The 18,562-nt window shown below is 34.9% G+C and overlaps 1 protein-coding gene across 1 annotated transcript; it reads right to left on the bottom strand.

Moving 5' to 3' along the window:
* Positions 1 to 1,477: 1,477 nt before the first annotated feature.
* On the bottom strand, positions 1,478 to 4,736 carry LOC121764878 (zinc finger BED domain-containing protein RICESLEEPER 2-like). Its single transcript, XM_042160909.1, has 3 exons — positions 4,591 to 4,736; positions 1,858 to 3,855; positions 1,478 to 1,773 (listed from the first exon to the last, which is right to left on the bottom strand). Exon 2 carries the CDS (start codon positions 3,095 to 3,097, stop codon positions 2,318 to 2,320), a length of 780 nt encoding a protein of 259 aa, XP_042016843.1. The 5' UTR covers positions 3,098 to 3,855; positions 4,591 to 4,736; the 3' UTR covers positions 1,478 to 1,773; positions 1,858 to 2,317.
* Between the last annotated feature and the right edge of the window lie 13,826 nt (positions 4,737 to 18,562).

Genomic DNA, 18,562 nt, shown 5'->3' with positions numbered 1-18,562 from the left:
CATTGTGCTCACATAATTGAATCGGGGTAGGATGTGCTTAATAATTGCTTCCGGTTTGTTTAGAATTATTTTTCTCCTCACCTACTAATAACTATACCAGTACATAGGGATGTCAATCGGGCCGGCCCATCGGGTTTCGGGCCAACCCGCTCGGGTTGCGGGCCAATCGGGTGCGGGCTAGTCGGGTTGTGATTTCTTTCGGGTTATAAAAGTTCAACCCTAACCCTAAAAGCTCGGGTTTCGGGCTAGCCCAACGGGTTAATCGGGTTGCTACCGATAAAATTAACATGCGATCAATCCAATAAATAATGATGAAAAATAGTTATATTTATTAAATGTAAAGTATTTAATTATGAGATATTTGAGATATATGATTAAACACAATCATAAACATGATCAAATACTAATATTTGAGATATTTTGTGAAATTTTAATGTATGTTTTAGAAATTTAAATATTTTTTTAGTGAATTTGAAGTTTTAAATTTATTTATCAATTTTTATATTAATAAAAATTTCAATATATAATTTTTATATTTAATATAAAATTGAAAGTTATTTTTTAGTTATATATATTATAAAATTAATTAATGAAGTGTCGAATTATAAGTAAAAATATTGAATAATAGAAATTTTATCGGGTTTTCGGGCCAGCCCATCGGGGTTTCGGGTCTGGCCCTAACGGGTTGCGGGTTAATCGGGTGCGGGCTAATCGGGTTTTGATTTTATCGGGCTAGAAATTTCCTGCCCTAACCCTACAAATTTGGCGGGCTATTCGGGCCAGCCCACGGGTTGCGGGCTACACTGACATCCCTACCAGTACATGTGTACCCTCTTTTAAATTGAAAACTGGTACTACTTGATGACTTCAAAAACTAATGAGAGCCACAAAATATTAATTTTATTTTTTGTTTAGTGACCAAAGTAATTAAGTTTTTGACGGGCAGGTAAAAGTGTGATTTCGTTATGTTTTAAGTTTTGTCCGCAAATTATTACATATTCTTACTAATAGGGCAGGTAATTCGGTCGGTTCGGTTAGAACCGAACCGAAAACACGGTTAACCGAGCCCAAACCTAACCGAGATTGAAGCATCGGAACCGAAACCAAATTGATCTCGGTTCAGTTCGGTTCCTAACCGACTAGGGTTGGTCGGTTCTGTTCCGGTTAACCGAACTGGTTAACCAGAACCGAATTAAAAAAAATAATTTATGTAGTTCACAGGTATTGATCCTCGGACGTTGCACACGAAAAATTTCAACCTTGGCCGCCACTTGCACTGAATTGCGGTTTTAGTGATTAAATTTGTAGAAAAAATTATGTAGGTACTTTTGTATTAGAAATTAAAAAAATAAAAATAAACTATTTATAATATGCTTAATCCAACGAAACAAAAAAGTTTACAACCTGCTCAACCCAAAAATTAAAATATTTTAAAAAGTAAACAACTTCAAACTCAAAGCTTCCAAAACAACAAGGGTAATCAATCAAAGTAAACAACCTACTTATAATATGCTTAATCCAAAAGTTGAAATATTCAAAAAAGTAAACAACTCCAAATTCAAAGATTCCAAAATAACAAGGTCAATTCATCAACCATTCAAAGTTCAAATATTCAAAAAAAACCTCCAAGTTCAATATTTTCAAATTCCAAACCAAATGCACGATAAATTTAACTTTCATCATGATCACTTGAATGAGTTCTTTCCAATTCTCCAAATTCTGCACCGTCCAATGGCCACGTCAATTTGCCATCCTTATAGAGTGCCTCCACCGCTATAAAAAAATAACGAATTAAAGAAAATGAGTTAAAAATGAAGAATAAATAAATATATTAGTAAATAGCAATGAATTACTCACTTTCATAGTATTACTTTCTCAAAAATGGTTTGGCTCTCCATCTTCTTCCATGAGATCGGCAGAACTAGAACTAGACCTCAACCAATCCTCAGAGCATATAAAAGCTTCTACCATTTCCGGTGCCAAAGAGTTTCTAAATGTCGACAGCACACGCCCCCCATGCTGAATGCCAACTCAAAAACAACGCTTGATATATGAATAGCTAGGATATCTTTAGCCATCTCTGACAGAATAGGAAAGGAAATACCGCATGTCTTCCACCATATAAGAATGTCAAAATGCTCATGTTCACTTGCCTTGTATTGCTTCTCTGCGAAGTAACGAGTGAGCTCTGAGCTTCACCTTTATCATCATCTTCCTCACTAGCAACGCAGAGAATGTTACAAGAACTTTTACCAAGAAAACGCCGATCAATTGGCCTATTCGACATTTGGCTAGTTGAAGTTGTTCGTGGTCGTGTTTACACTGGAGTGAATTCTTTCTTGTACAACTCAAATAAGTCAAAGATTGATTTTCTCAACTCCTCTGCCAACTCATTTGCCCGTGCATCACCATACAACTTCTTCAAACAAAACTCTACATGCTTCATCTTTTGTCTAGGAACAAGCATTGCAGCAATGTACAGAATTTTGTTCATGTTTGGATTTAGCTCATATTCCTCTAACCAATACTTACCAAGTTTTTCCATCATCTTCTTAGCCATGTAACTAACCTCAGCATCTTCACCATCCTCCAACAGTTTTATGATAAGGAATATGTCACACATCTCCATAAGAAATGAATGTGAGGTAGCATACATGGTGCCAGAGACGAGACGAGTCATAACATAAAAGAATTGGAGAAAACTACACACCTTCCTCACTTCAATCCAATCTTCTTCTCCAGGTACGCCAACTGTGAGGTCGTTGTGTTTCAGGTTTCTCAAATCCCTACCAAACTGGGGATTGACGTTGCTGAACAACTTTATAGCCAGCTCATATGGCAATGCCAGCTCGAGCATTAAGTAAGTCAAGTTCCATCTAGTTGGTACATCTTGACACAAAATTTTAGTATCAACCTTACATACCTTGGCAATATCCTTGAAGGCGTTAGACCTAGCTGATGAACTCTTTATCCATTTCACGACTTCTCTAACTCGTACAACAGCCATGCCCATTTGTTTCATGCCGTCTTCGACAACAAGTGCAACACACCTTTGATGAAAAATATTGTCCATCGGCAACAAGCATGCCTCTCGCATTAAAGTTGGACTTCATTTCCTAGATTGATACATCATTGTTTTTAGCATTGTCCATGGTGCAACAAAAAAGGCTCTAAATGCCCCAGTTCGTAAGAGCCTTTATCAACACCTTAGCAATATCATCCCCCTTATGACTAGTAATGTCAAAGAAGCTGATTATTTTCTTGTGCAGCCTCCATTCCTGGTCGATAAAATGTGATGTAACACAAATAAAGGTTGTGTTATTGACTATAGTCCAACAGCCGGTGGTAATTGATACTCTACTCATGCCTGGTCTGGAGAAAATCACTTTCAATAGTTCCCTCTCCTCTAGAAACATCTTCACACAATCCGATCTTATCGTGTATCTGCTCGGGATATTAAAGTTTGGTAACATATCACGGAAGAATAAACGAAATCCATCTCGTTCCACGAATCTAAATGGTTTGATTCTTTTCCGCTTCATTTTTCTTCAAACATGAAGCATGATGCTTCCACATAGTGGATGTGCCATTGTGCTTCGAATCAGCAGCTATACACGTTCCACACAGTTTCCATTTTCCTTTTTGAATTGAATCTTCAAACACTTTATCAAAAATTTTCCATATACCCGATCTTACTGCGTGTTTACGCTTTTTTGATGCCGGCGGCGCCATTCCCTCTTCCTCTTCCTCTCCCTTGAGCCCTAGTTCTTCAACTTCAATATCTTCAAGTATATCATTGAGTGGCTGATTGCTTCCTATGTCTTGGGTGAAAGACTCTGAATTTGACATCTTCAACTACATAGTTTGGACAGAATCAGAAATCATCTCAAAATGCAATGTATACAAATTCGAAAATTAGCTTGGCACAAAAAGAATCATAATTATCTCAGAATGCAACGAAAACAAATTTAACTTTGCTGAGATTTTCTCTCACTGCCCCTACTGTCTTATTCAACCAAAGTCCATGTTTTCATATTAACATTTAACTAAACTTGATATACAAATTTAAAAATTACCAACATAATAACTTAGCATCATGCTTATAGCTTTTTTTCATTATAAAACATATTTAAGTCGGATATCATTAAGTATGACTTGTCAAGAAATAGATAAAATATGAAGATACTAATATTGATTGGTGTTGTGTGAGTTGGAGATGAGTTTGCACTATAAATGGGATTTTAGTAGAAATGGATATTGGAGTTAGAGTTTTAACTTATTCACAAATTTTGAAATCGCAAACATAATAACTAAGCTTCACGTTCTAAACTATTTTTAATAAAAAAACATATTCAAGTAGGATATCATTAAGAATAAATCATGAGACTAGTTAATTAGTCGATAATGATAGCAGCATAACTTAAGCAAATTATTCTCTACAAAATATTAATTGGGAACAAATGAACTTATATTCTCTACAAAATAGCAGCATAGTCAACAAATGAACAATTATTAATTATTCTCTACAAAATAGCAGCATAATCACATATATTAATTCTAACCAAAAACTCCAAACAATTGGGAACAAACCTCAACAAATGTAGTAAATGAACGGTTTGTGGAAGCGGCTGGTGTGGTGGAGAGAAGGCTGGGTCGCTGGTCGGGGCAGGGCTGAGAATCGCCGGCGGTGGAAAGGAGCGGTGAGAAAGAGAAGAGGAGTAGCGCTGTTACGCTGTAGCGGCGGTGGGAGTTAAAAAATAAGGACAAAAAATTAGGGCTAATTTGAGTCTTTTATATTAAAATGAATAAAAGAAAAAAAAATAGTTTTTAATAAAAATAATTATATAAATATTTCCTTGATCGGTTCTCTAGGTTCTAACCGATAACCGATTGACGCCATGCTCCCGGAACCGAACCGAACCGAACCGACAACCAAAAATTTTCAGTTATCGGTTCACCGAGATTTATCATTTTCGGTTTGGTCATCGGTTAACCGACTAACCGATGGCCGAATTCTCAGCCCTACTTACTAGTCTTTATCAGTTTTGCCTGTTGCAACAAAATAATTTACTTAATAGTGCATCTATAAATATGACTTCGAATCTGTAGTGTATTTATATCCGATCTCTATTAAATATTTGATGTAGATTTTAAAATATTGTTTAACTTTGTTGAAAATAAGTGATTAAAAAATGGATCATATTTTTATAAATTACTGTATTAGTTTGGTAATATTTGTGATTAGAATGAATTAGTGGAATATGTAATCACTTACTAAAAAATAATAAAAATGAATTGTGATATTTATTGAGGACTGTCTAAATAAGAAAATATGATACTATATGAAGACCGAAGAGAGTAATCTGTTCAAGTATACTTATTTTTTGGACAAGAAACTTAAGAATATTGTGTTAAGTGGGATAAAAAAAAGAGAATATGTAAAATAAAAAAAATAAAATAAAATAAAATAGAGATATAAAGAGAAACTAAAGTAGTAAGAGGGTTAATAAATTAAAAAGAGGGGGAAGTGTGGCTTTAAATAAAAAGAGAAATTATTCAAACAAACCAAAGAAAAATATGAATCAACTACAAAGGAACCGATAGATTAAAACTTAATTTTCTATATTTATGGGAAGAATTTTATTTAACACCTAGTTTCTTATTTATCATTGTCTATTGATTCAATTCAATTGACCCATACATTGTGTTAGGACTCAAGAGCAATGGAGAAAAACTATATCTTCGGGAACATATGAAGATTATACTTTATCATTTATCGTCCTCATCATTTACTATACTATTTCAATTATTTTTTTATCTTGCTTTGTCAATTATAAATTAAAATTAAAATAATTTTTAAATGGTTCATTTTCATGGGACGAGAGTAAGTACTCACTCCTATGTTTTAGTCTTTTAGATGTGTTAAAAGCACTGGTGGAAAAAATGGAAATTATATTCGAATTTTAACTCGCAGAACACGATAAACAAATCCGAGACATGAGATTCGATTGGAGTAAATTTCAATATCCGCAATGAGGACTGTACCTAGACATGCCCACGGTTTGTGAACCGGCGGTTCCGGTTTCAAGAAATGTGGAACCGGAACCGAACCGTGAGGCTATTTCACAGTTCCGGTTTCGGTTCGAAAACCGGCGGTTCTGGTTCCGATTCTGAACCATCGGTTTTCTGTCGGTTTTTAACGGTTTTTCATGGTTCCGAACCGCCGGTTTCCGGTGGTTTTTCGCGGTTCCGGCTAGATTTCACGGTTTTCCGACGATGTTTCGCAGTTCTGGGTTGGAACCGTACAGAACCGGAGGTTCCGACACGGTTTCGGTTCGTAAAATTTGGAACCAGAACCGGAACCTGCCCGCGATTCAAAATATGGCGGTTCCAGTTCAAGAAAAAAGTGGAACCGACCCGCGATTCAAAATATGGCAGTCTCGGTTCAATAAAAAAGTCACGGTTACGGTTTCGCGGTTAACCGCGGGAACCGAAAACCTTGGGCATCTCTAACTGTACCCTATTAATTATTGTCACCACACCTTTTACTATTTTGTAATTCAATGTTTCATTATATCTGTCCTTTGTTGGGTGGAATTTTAATGTTTCTTTTGTACTAGAAATATAATGTTCCGACCACGTGTTTTATGGGCTTGGATCCCCAGCTGTGGAGAAATCAGGATGTTGTGCTATGACATCCCAATATTTTATTAATAAAATATAATATTAAAAAAAAGTTTTTTTAATAAAAAATTAGAATGTGAGTGACAACATCCTCGATCGTACTCACTTGGAATAAAAAGCTCATAAACGTTGATTATAGTAAGAATGAATTGATGGTTCATAACTCAAAAGTCACAACGTTGCCTAACTGAAGTTTTCGTTTTCAAATTATCTGAATATTTTGTATTTTATGCATTTTGTCAATTGACATTATTAGCACATGAGAACTCAAAAAATCACTTTTAGCAAGAGTATTGCATATAGTAATACGGACCATAGATTGTAAATCAATTCAAAATTCATTTGACAGTTTACAGCTAGCTGTCCGATAGTTACAATATGCGCAAGCCAGATTTAAGATGAAAGCATGGAAAATCATTTCTATCTAACAAATTACTCACATTTTATTACCACCTCCGTCCCACAAAATTATGTATTTTTTACTGGACACGAGTTTTAATGCTCAGTTAATAAAATAGGATAGAAGTAGAATGAAAGAGTAATTAAAAATATTGTTAATGAAATTTAAGTCTCACTTTAGTATTGAAAAAAAAAATTCTAAAATTAAAAAGTGCATATTATTGTTGGAATGACTAAAAATGAAAGAGTGTATATTCTTGTGGGACGAGATAGTATAAAAGTAATACATAAAGATAGGAACCACATTCCACTAACCTCTTTAACCCACATTCCACTGCATTTCTTAATATCCACATCGAAGTCAAAGTGTGACAATTAATGACGGATGAAGAGAGTGCATATGACTAACTATATCAAGGTTTCAATTAACGTCGAAAAGGAAAACGATAACATAATTTAAAGACATATTTGAATAAGGATGACATTCAGCTTCGTGGCATTCTTCTTATTAAAGACAAATTTGAATAAGGAAGAACGCTGAAAATAACATTAGTAGAGACTATCTTTTCTAAATTTTCTTTGAAAATATATACTTGGATAATTTAGATCTAGAGACTTTTACATAAAATATTGTACTAAAATTTAGATAAATTTTAAAAGAGAAAAACATTAAAATTTTAACTTAATATGGGCTTAAAGCCTCTTGTGTCATTAATGATCCTACAACTAAAACAACTACCACTATGTACGCACAATACCTAATGAACGTTGTGGTGTTGACCCTTACTATACTATACTATAGTTTGGGCTCTGTCGTTTTACAAACACATTTTTTAAAATTTATAATCATACCTTCGTTGTCAAACAAATTGAAAAAATCAATTTTGAATTTGGCATGTGGATTGATGACCAATAATAATTGAGCACCGCAGCAAATTGTTACTTTGGCTGACATTGTTAAGGACAACGTCAAAAGTGATGCTTCGATAAATCGAATGGAAGTCGCATGGACATCAAGTTTGATGCATCGCCACAGTGCTGCAATGACTTCGATTTCCAAGCTCGATTCGCAAGCACTGTACAAATTTCAAGTCATTCTAACATAGGACGTTTTTAGCCCATTTCGACGTTGGAGACGTTTACTGCTGCATCAAAGTTGGGTGTGTTAATAAGAATTTAAAATGTTGATGATTTAAGAGCACTCACAACGGGCTAGGCTAGTACACATAAGATGCGTCGGTCCACTAGCGTGGCGGATGGCGGGACCTATTTATGGATCCTCGAGGCCTGGATCCACGGTTTTTCTATTAGGCGACATAGAGGAGTTGGTGTCGAGTTGAAGCATTCAATGTTATGTCTGGTCGAGTATCTTGTCTAGCAATTAATATTCTAATAATGTAGAAATTTAAAACGCTTTAAATCAGTAATTAATTAATTTAAAATTAAACATTGATTTCCAGTATTTTTGAAGTATATAATTACGAAACATTTACTTGCGTAAATTCTATATTAAGCGCTTATGTATTATTCTAACTTAAAGTCGGATAAGCAAGTTTATTAATTTCATATAGAAAATTACTACTGCACTACTCTAGCTTAGCCGTTAGCTACTTATTTTCGTTAATGTTTCATGTAACTAAATAATAGCAACCCACTTAATTACTTTAAGATCCTTTTTTTCTAATTATTTTATATTTTTATTTTCAAAAGCCGTTGCTAACAATTAATTAATACTACTACGTAATCATCACATTATTTATTGTTTGATTAGAAAATAAACCAACCATACGACGTCTAATTAACTTCTAAACTTGTGATTCAATATAAACATGCTATTAACATTAAAATGGTAACCCAAGTATATAAATAGACCCAAAAGTTAAATCCTCTTTATTACTTTTTTGGCTCTGGTAGTTTGCCTTAAATTGGAAACCAAATTGAATGAATTTAAAGAAACATTTTCCATGTGATTTAATATTAGATTTGATATTTTTTTCTCAACCAGTCGTTTTCGTTGTTTATGATTTTGTTATGGATTTTCGACTTATGTTAAAATATTGATTAGATACGGATGAATATGAATTTGATCCTATTCCAGTTCAATATCTCAATTTTTTTACTTTTAATGTATGTAAGTTATAAAGAAAGTATTACTAGTACTACTACAATTCGACTAACAAATGTGACTTCATCAATGCTACTTGAAAGGAGAGTGATAAACGTGAAGAACACAATGGCCATTGGTTGTGGAAACTGGACATTTTTGGCACGTCGCTTTTTCATCAAATAATCAAAACATATGTGCCTTCAACTATAAAAATACACGAAACACTCAAATAAATTCACGTTAATTAGTGTATAAAACTTCTTCGATTATACTACAATTCCAAACTCATTTTTGCATTTTTCTATGGAACAATAGTTACAATATGAAATATGGGTGTGTACTATAGCTTCTCTAAAGAATTTGTGAGACATATACTAAAAAATGGTGTAAAATTTAAATTTGGTGTAAATAGTTGGAGTAAAATTATTTTTTAGTGTTACATATATTCAAAAACGACTTTGAGTTTGGTACAAATGATTGGAGTCTTGGAGATGTCTAAGATTAGACAGATTGACAGTAATTAAATGGGTAGAAAATTAACACTTAGATATAAACTCACGATATTACTTATCAAGTTGAACGTTCATGGAAAAATTAATACTTCATCTATCTTATTAAAAATTAAACGTTTTCCTCTTTGAGTTGTCTCATTAAAAATGAAACGTTTCCTATAATAGAAATACCATTATCTCTACTTTTCTCTATCTCTTACTTTACTCTATCTTCTTTAACTAACAAAACAACGCTACATAAAATTTCGTGCCTAAAAGCAAATGTTTCATATTTATTGGGACAGAAGGAGTACTTAATAATATTAGACCATAATAACCCTAAATAAGTAAATTTTATTTGTATCATAAGTTTTTATTTCTAGAATGCATGATATTGAGTGCGTATGTCTTGAGAGTATATTGGTTAACACAATTAAAACATAAGATTTCATAATCCATGTTGTCCTTTTTTAAATAATGGAGTGGATATGTAGTACTAGTAGAAATTAAACCAAATACAATATGTGATGGTAGATGAAAAGCGGTTATGGGTTAGCTTAAACCAACCGAATCTGGCCGTCTCTACTTTTGTTTAAGTTGAAGTAAATAGAGGTAGTAAAAGTGATCAAAGTAGCACACGCTTTTAACATGCAAAACCCGCCTTTGCTTTTACACTTGCTAAATCGTGACTTTCGCTGCCAAAATCGTCACTTACATATATATATATGGTCATGATCTATAGCAAGTGCCCCTTAAACCTATAACTAGAGAACAAATCAGAGCCACAAGATCAAGAAAATCAAGGGCTAGTATTAATACATGTAATTTTAGAATTTAAAGGAGAAATTAGTTCCCTCTCTCACAAATTTACTCCACAATAACCAAGCGAGGGTATAATGGTCATTGACGGCAGCTAGATCCTTGGTGACAGGCCACTCGATCTCGTCGGAGAAGACGGTGAGGACGGCGACGGTGTTGTCGCCCTGGCGGAGGCGGATAATCTGGAGAACTCCGGCGGTGAGCTCGACGGAGTAGTGCTTGTCGATTAGGTGGACGATTGCGCCGGGGATGGTGAAGTAGGAATCCTCGGCGGAGTCGGGCGGCGCGGAGGGGGAGTAGTCTTCGCTGAGCGGCGAGGGGAATATGTTGTGTAGGTCGTTGGTGTCGATGGTAGGGTAGAGAGGAGGGGCGGGCTGAACCACGATGCTCATTGCCGGCGCCGTGCTGCCTCCGCCGCTCATGGGATACAATAACAATCTGCATCATGAAGCCATTTGATTTCAGTTTTGAGTTAGTCGATGAATTAGAACATTAATATGTATGGAGTCTTGGTAAATGGTGTGTTAGAGGCGAATTAATATAATAATGTTGTTTTAATTGGATGTCTCAACTAACAAATTAAAATATTGATCACGTGATTTCTTTCAACGACGTCAGATTTATTAAATATGATTTCCTTTTACTATATACAATAAGTTTCATGGAACCTTGTTGAATTTGGATCTGAACCTACAGAAAATTCCATGACCCAGTACATAATTTCAACAAAGGTTTTGTGAGCATCACTAACAGACTACGCCTTTCTTTAATCTGCATTTAATCTTTGATTAGTATTTACTCCAACGAAATAGGATCATGCTAAGAGTGATGTGTTTTGTAAACAACAGTGAAGTAAGATCATGCTAAGAGTGATGTGTTTTGTAAACAAGAGTAAAGTAAAATCAGAATAAGAGTGATGTGTTTTGTAAACAAGAGTGTAGTAAAATCACAATAAGAGTGATGTGTTTTGTAAATAAGAGTGAAGTAAAAGAGTGATGTGTTTTGTAAACAAGAGTGAAGTAAAATTAGAATAAGAGTGATGTGTTTTGTAAACAAGAGTAAAGTAAAATCAGAGTAAGAGTGATGTGTTTTGTAAACAAGAGTGAAGTAAAATCAGAATAGGAGTGATGCGTTTTGTAAACAAGAGTGAAGTAAAATATCAGAATAGGAGTGATGTGTTTTGTAAACAAGAGTGAAGTAAAATCAGAATAGGAGTGATGTGTTTTGTAAACAAGAGTGAAGTAAAATCAGAATAAGAGTGATGTGTTTTGTAAACAAGAGTGAAGTAAAATCAGAATAAGAGTGATGTGCTTTGTAAACAAGAGTGAAGTAAAATCAGAATAAGAGTGATGTGTTTTGTAAACAAGAGTGAAGTAAAATCATGCTAAGAGTAATCTGTTTTGTAAACAAGTAAAATCATGCTAAGAGTGATGTGTTTTGTAAACAAGAGTGAAGTAAAATCATGCTAAGAGTGATGCGTTTTGTAAACAAGAGTGAAGTAAAATAATGCTAAGAGTGATGTGTTTTGTAAACAACAGTGAAGTAAAATAATACTAAGAGTGATGTGTTTTGTAAACAACAGTGAAGTAAAATAATACTAAGAGTGATGTGTTTTGTTAACAACAGTGAAGTAAAAAACACGGGATGAGAAGATCGCATTGTTTCCAATTTGGCCCAGTCTCCCAGTGAACCATCACTTTCCTCGCCCTGATCCTCTTCATCAATAATGGAAACCCAATCCTGAATAATGAACATCACAAAGGTTTAGAGGAAGTTACATGCAAACACTTAAAGGTGCATAAACCGAGGAGCTTATCCTTATCTTTTCATAATTCTCTTTGTCATCATCCTCATCTCCATCTTTATCATCATCTTCATCGTCAAATTCACTATCTTCATCATCCAACTCATCTATTCCAAAATCAATTTCTGAATGACCTAGTGCTTCCATCTCACTTAACATTTCTGCAGTGTCTAGTCCAATTATGACTTGCTGCATTGTGCTAAAATCAAGTAAGCCTCAAACAATCATTCAAGTCAGATGATGCGATGAAAAGAAATATATTCAAGAGATGCAATGCCCATGTAATCAAACTCACACAGCCCCAAAACATTTACACCCTATCATAACAGAACCGACTGTCAATTCGAAAATTAACAATGACGACCGCAGCCTTATTGAGAAGGGCTCTGCGGAGGAGCGCGTCAGCGTCGTACATGTCGATCCGTGCCTTCGCTTCGCCGCCGGGGCAGCAGCGGAAGGTAGCGATTTTGGGCGCCGCCGGAGGGATCAGACAACCGTTATCTCTTTTAATGAAGCTGAATTCGATGGTTTCACACCTCTCGCTCTATGATATCGCCGGAACGCCTGGTGTAGCCGCTGATTTTAGCCACGTCAATAACAGATCCGAGGTTCTGCTCCTTCGATTTCTCTTCGTTTAATTGTTAGCCTTCACTTTGTTTAGGTTTTGAAGCAATTCCATGTAGTTCAAATTAAGGAAACCGCGGCAGATTTAAATTTCATATTGTAATTTCCAAAAATACCCTTGGCCTATTTTGTATTATTAAAATAAATAATATTTGTTCCATTAAGATGTGTGGCTGAGATTTGTTCTCTAGTTATACACTTAAGATTAGTTATATCTTGATCACTAACCTATATATATATATATATATATAGGGTTGTGATCAAATCCTTTTTACCTAGTAAATCCTATTTCCTTCTTAATATAGTCCGTCGATTTACCTTAATCCAGCGGATCACATTTTAAACTCAATCATTAAAATTTTATTAAGATTAACCGTGTAGAGGGCATAAATGGAAATAGCAAATGGAGTTGGTTATGGTAAGTCCACGATTTTCTCACTTTTACGTTCCCTGCACTTTGGCAAAATTTCTTCTCTGATTTTCGCCCATTCAACAAAAATTCTTCTCTAATTTTCGCCCAATCAAGTATCCATTTCTGCTGCCTTATTTTGGTTCGTCGAAGATTCTGCGAGAAATTATAATTTCACACATTTCGTCGCAAACAGATCGTAATTGTGCTAGTTGGTTCGTTTAACAATGGAAGAATGTAAGTCACCAATTCCCCCCCATGTTTATTGATGTTGGTGTTTTACTTTTGTAATCGTATACCCGTCGCACTACCAGATGTCTGTAAATCATGAAATGTTGTGTTTGATGTTGGTGGTTATGTTACTGTTTTATCGAAATTTACTGATGGGCGGCGAATATTCTGAGGTGGCAATGGTGCATTCAGACCATTAGGTTTGCTAATTTAGTTGACATCTGCTTTCAATTATGTATCCCAGGGAAGCCGATGGCAATTGTAGTAATTGACTACAGGCAATAGTAGGGTTTTATACTATTAGATTGAAACTTATGATTTGTGTCCGCGAATTATACAGGGTGACGTAGTCGCTGTACAAAATTATACATGCAATGTATCATGATAACTATATAATGAAATCATTTTTGTGCGGTAATGTATCGAATATCTCTAATAATGCATCACTTACTTAACGTTACCAATTGTCATACTGTTTCGTTTTCACACGCAGTTAGGGTTGTGCCTGCCTGCTCTGATAAATTGAAGCCTGTTGTTGGTCAGAGGTTCCAAACATTAGAGTTTGCACTCGCGTTTTATGATGTGTATGCTAGGGCTGTTGGGTTTGACACGCGCAAACAAGGTGCGAGGAAGTGGACGAAGTTACAACGTGGTATTACGTCGTATGCAATAGGGAGGGCCATAAGAAGTCCATCGACGATGACCAGTTGAATGCACGTTCCGGTTTCTCAATGAAGCGCCGACGCTTATCGAAGAGATGTGGCTGTAAAGCTAGTATTTCCTTCAAGTACTTCTCTGATAATGGAAATTCAGGTTATATGGTACAAGATTTTAACGAGGTACATAACCACGACATGGTTGAGTCCGACCACCAGCAGTTCATGTCTGTGAACCGTCATTTGGATGACGTTCACCAGAAATTAATACTTGATTGTTCAAAAGCGAACATTGGACCCACGTTGACATTTAAGGTTTTTTTTAACAATAAGAAAGTAATTTAGTTAATTTCTTCATTGTATTACAGCAAATAATGAACCAAAAGTATATAATAATGTGCAGGAATCATTGAATAATGCACAGATTGAAGAGAATAATGTTGAAAGGAAATTGAATTCATGCCCTTTGGGTTTAGCAATATATGGGGCTAGGTTGTAGTACTCACTCACAAACGGAACCATCACAAAGGGAAGATAGTTTGAATCAATCCCCTTGGGTTTACCAACCCATGGGGCTAGGTTATAGCACCACCACAAGAATTCAATTTTATTTTTTAATGCGTTTAAGATTTGGTACAACAAATAATGTACCAATAGTATCTAATAATGTGCACGAATCAGTGAATAATGTACGGATTGAAGAGAATAATGTTGAAATGAAATTGAATTCATCATGCCCTTTGGGTTTAGCAATCTATGGGGCTAGGTTGTAATACTCACTCACAAACGGAACCATCACAAAGGGAAGAGAGTTTGAATCATTCTCCTTGGGTTTAGCAACCCATTGGGCTCGGTTATAGCACCACCACAAGAATTCAATTTTATTTTTTAATGCGTTTAAGATTTGGTACAACAAATAATGTACCATTAGTATCTAATAATGCGCACGAATCAGTGAATAATGTACAGATTGGAGAGAATAATGTTGAAAGGAAATTGAATTCTTGCCCTTTGGGTTTAGCAATCCATGGGGCTAGGTTGTGGTACCCACTCACAAACGGAACCATCACAAAGGGAAGAGAGTTTGAATCATTCCCCTTTGGGTTTAGCAACCCATGTGGCTAGGTTATAGCACCACCACAAGAATTCAATTTTATTTTTTAAAACTACTCATACAAATCAGAACAAAAGCGTCTCATACACATATACATTATAGGACACAAATCGTCCATTACTGAGTAAATAAAATCCATTATACTGAAATATTTTCACATTATGATTTGTTACAGCAAATAATGTACCAACGGTATCTAATAATGTGCACGGACCATTGAATAATGCACAGATTGAAGAGAATAATGTTGCAAGGAAATTGAATTCATGCCCTTTGGATTTAACAATCTATGTGGCTAGGTTGTAGTACCCACTCACAAACGGAACCATCACAAATGGGAGAGAGTTTGAATCATTCCCCTTGGGTTTAGCAACCCATGGGGCTAGGTTATAGCACAACCACAAGAATTCAATTTTATTTTTTAATGCGTTTAAGATTTGGTACAACAAATAATGTACCAATAGTATCTAATAATGTGCACGAATCAGTGAATAATGTACAGATTGAAGAGAATAATGTTGAAAGGAAATTGAATTCATGCCCTTTGGGTTTAAGAATCTATGGGGCTAGGTTGTAGTACCCACTCACAAACGGAACCATCACAAAGGGAAGAGAGTTTGAATCATTCCCCTTTGGGTTTAGCAACCCATGTGGCTAGGTTATAGCACCACCACAAGAATTCAATTTTATTTTTTAATGTGTTTAAGATTTGGTACAACAAATAATGTACCAATAGTATCTAATAATGTGCACGAATCAGTGAATAATGTACAGATTGGAGAGAATAATGTTGAAAGGAAATTGAATTCTTGCCCTTTGGGTTTAGCAATCCATGGGGCTAGGTTGTGGTACCCACTCACAAACGGAACCATCACAAAGGACAGAGAGTTTGAATTATTCCCCCTGGGTTTAGCAACCCATGGGCTAGGTTATAGCACCACAACATGAATTAAATTTCATTTTTTAAAACTACTCATACAAATCAGAACAAAAGCGTCTCATACACATATACATTATAGGACACAAATCGTCCATTACTGATTAAATAAAATCCATTACACTGAAATACTTTCACATTATGTTAATAAGATAAAACTACTCATAAAATCAGAACAAAAACGTCTCTGAAACATATCCATTACATGACACATATCGTCCATTACTGGGTCAATAAAATACATTACACGGAAATATTTGTACATAATGTCTATTAGTTAAAACTACTCCCTAACATTGATGATATCTAAACCCTAGAGGTATGACTGGAACTCGTGGACTTTGCCGACGGTTGTGTGACTTACTCCATAGTACACCCTAGCCCACGAGATTGCTAAACCCTTGTGGACTAAATTAAACTTGCTCCATACACCGCTTCGTCAATGTCCACCCTCGGCTGCTTCACTGCTGTCCAAAAATCAGTAATGTATTGCATGTCTATTATATAATGCACAATATTAACTGTATAATGTTCAAAAGGAAACAAATAATGCACCAATGAATATTACATTATCTTAACCACTGACGTTGTATAAAACCGATGCATATACAAAAACCATAATGTACACCACTCGCTACAATAATGTACATATGGCAGGAAATAATGCACAACTTAAAATTAAACAACAAAAATATTTGTACACAATAATCTACTAATGACAGCAAATAATACACAAATGAATATTGCACACTATTCCCTACAATAATGTACAATTTTAATCAAATACTGCGCGAACTTGAATAAATCTAGCAAATGAACATTACCATTACAACCAAAAAATTTCCATTGTCCAGCAACAGATATAATGTACTCATTTAGGTGAATACTACAATGAAATATACTTCTATTTAAAAGAATGTTCCAATTACTTCCTTTACTCTTTGACTATACAAAACAGATGTACACATAATTCATGCGTATAGGAAAATAATGCTTTACCATGTACACATAATGTACAGACTATATAGTGTAATTTACTAACACATATTCCAGTTAATGTTTGACAATTTAAAACAGAATCCAACATAATGCAATCACATTTTCAAATAATGCAATCACATAAGCAAATAATGCAATCACATAGTGAAATAATGCAATCATAACACAAGCATGATGCATCATACAAGATATATATATAACAACTTAACCATCCAAATAATGCAATCACATAATCAAATAATGCACTTATAACACAACCACGATGAATCATACAAGATATTTTCTTACCAAACAAACTGATTTTATTAATGACAAATACACTTCTGGATCCACTATTATCAGTGACCACCACCAGCAGATATAGAATTCATCTAACGATGCATATAATGAATTTAGACAGACAGATAATGCATATGTATTAACAAATAATGCACTCCCACATATATTACCGGTACTTTTTTACAATTACAAACACCATTTAATTGATGCATAATACAGAATATTTTTATGCATAAAACAATCAAATGATGTGCAGATCCAAAAGCGTAATGATTCACTACTACAACATATTTTGTGACACTAATGTCCACTGACATACAAACAATGGAAACATCAAGCATATTAATGCACACAAACATTAAAATAATGTACAAAATCGACTAACTCATGTAGGATCAAAATTAAAATATGTGAAGTAGAAAAACAGAGCAACTAATCGAACAGAAACTCACCCTTATTCTGTGTTTGTTGTGAGTTGGTAGGTCTACCTCTTTTAGTCATTATTAAATCTGCGAGTAACAGCAAACAATCAAAAAACTACAAGATTTCAACAACAAATGGTCTAGGATTTGATGGTAATCGGTTGAATCTTGGTGTGGGCGATTTTTTTCAGCCGGCGCTTGTTGAAAATCGATTAAAACAAACGATTGTTGAAAATCGATAAAAAAAACCGACCAAACCCTACCTGCTGTTGTAATGCACTGAGATTCAAGGGAACCAGCGGTGAATCTCCGAGAAATCATCGCGATTTTGAGTGGGCGGCGGCTTGGGTTTTTACCAGATTTGGAAACTGAGAAGACTCTTGTTGAGAGAGAATCTGGAGCGGGATTGTGATTAAATGCGTGTGATGATAGATATGAGTCAATGCGTGTGAGGAAAGTGGTGAAAGATCCAGCTAAATTTTCGCCCAATTCGTTTTCAGCCGTTTTGATTACACAAATTGACTAAATCACCCCCATGATGCACCAAATTAGTCAAATAATGAAGCGCGGGATGATAAATTTGCTAT

The sequence above is a fragment of the Salvia splendens genome, chromosome 2 (genome assembly GCF_004379255.2).
Source record: "Salvia splendens isolate huo1 chromosome 2, SspV2, whole genome shotgun sequence".
NCBI lineage: Eukaryota > Viridiplantae > Streptophyta > Magnoliopsida > Lamiales > Lamiaceae > Salvia > Salvia splendens.
Note: the sequence above shows the minus strand (reverse complement) of the source record. Positions and strands in the feature narration are given on the sequence as shown.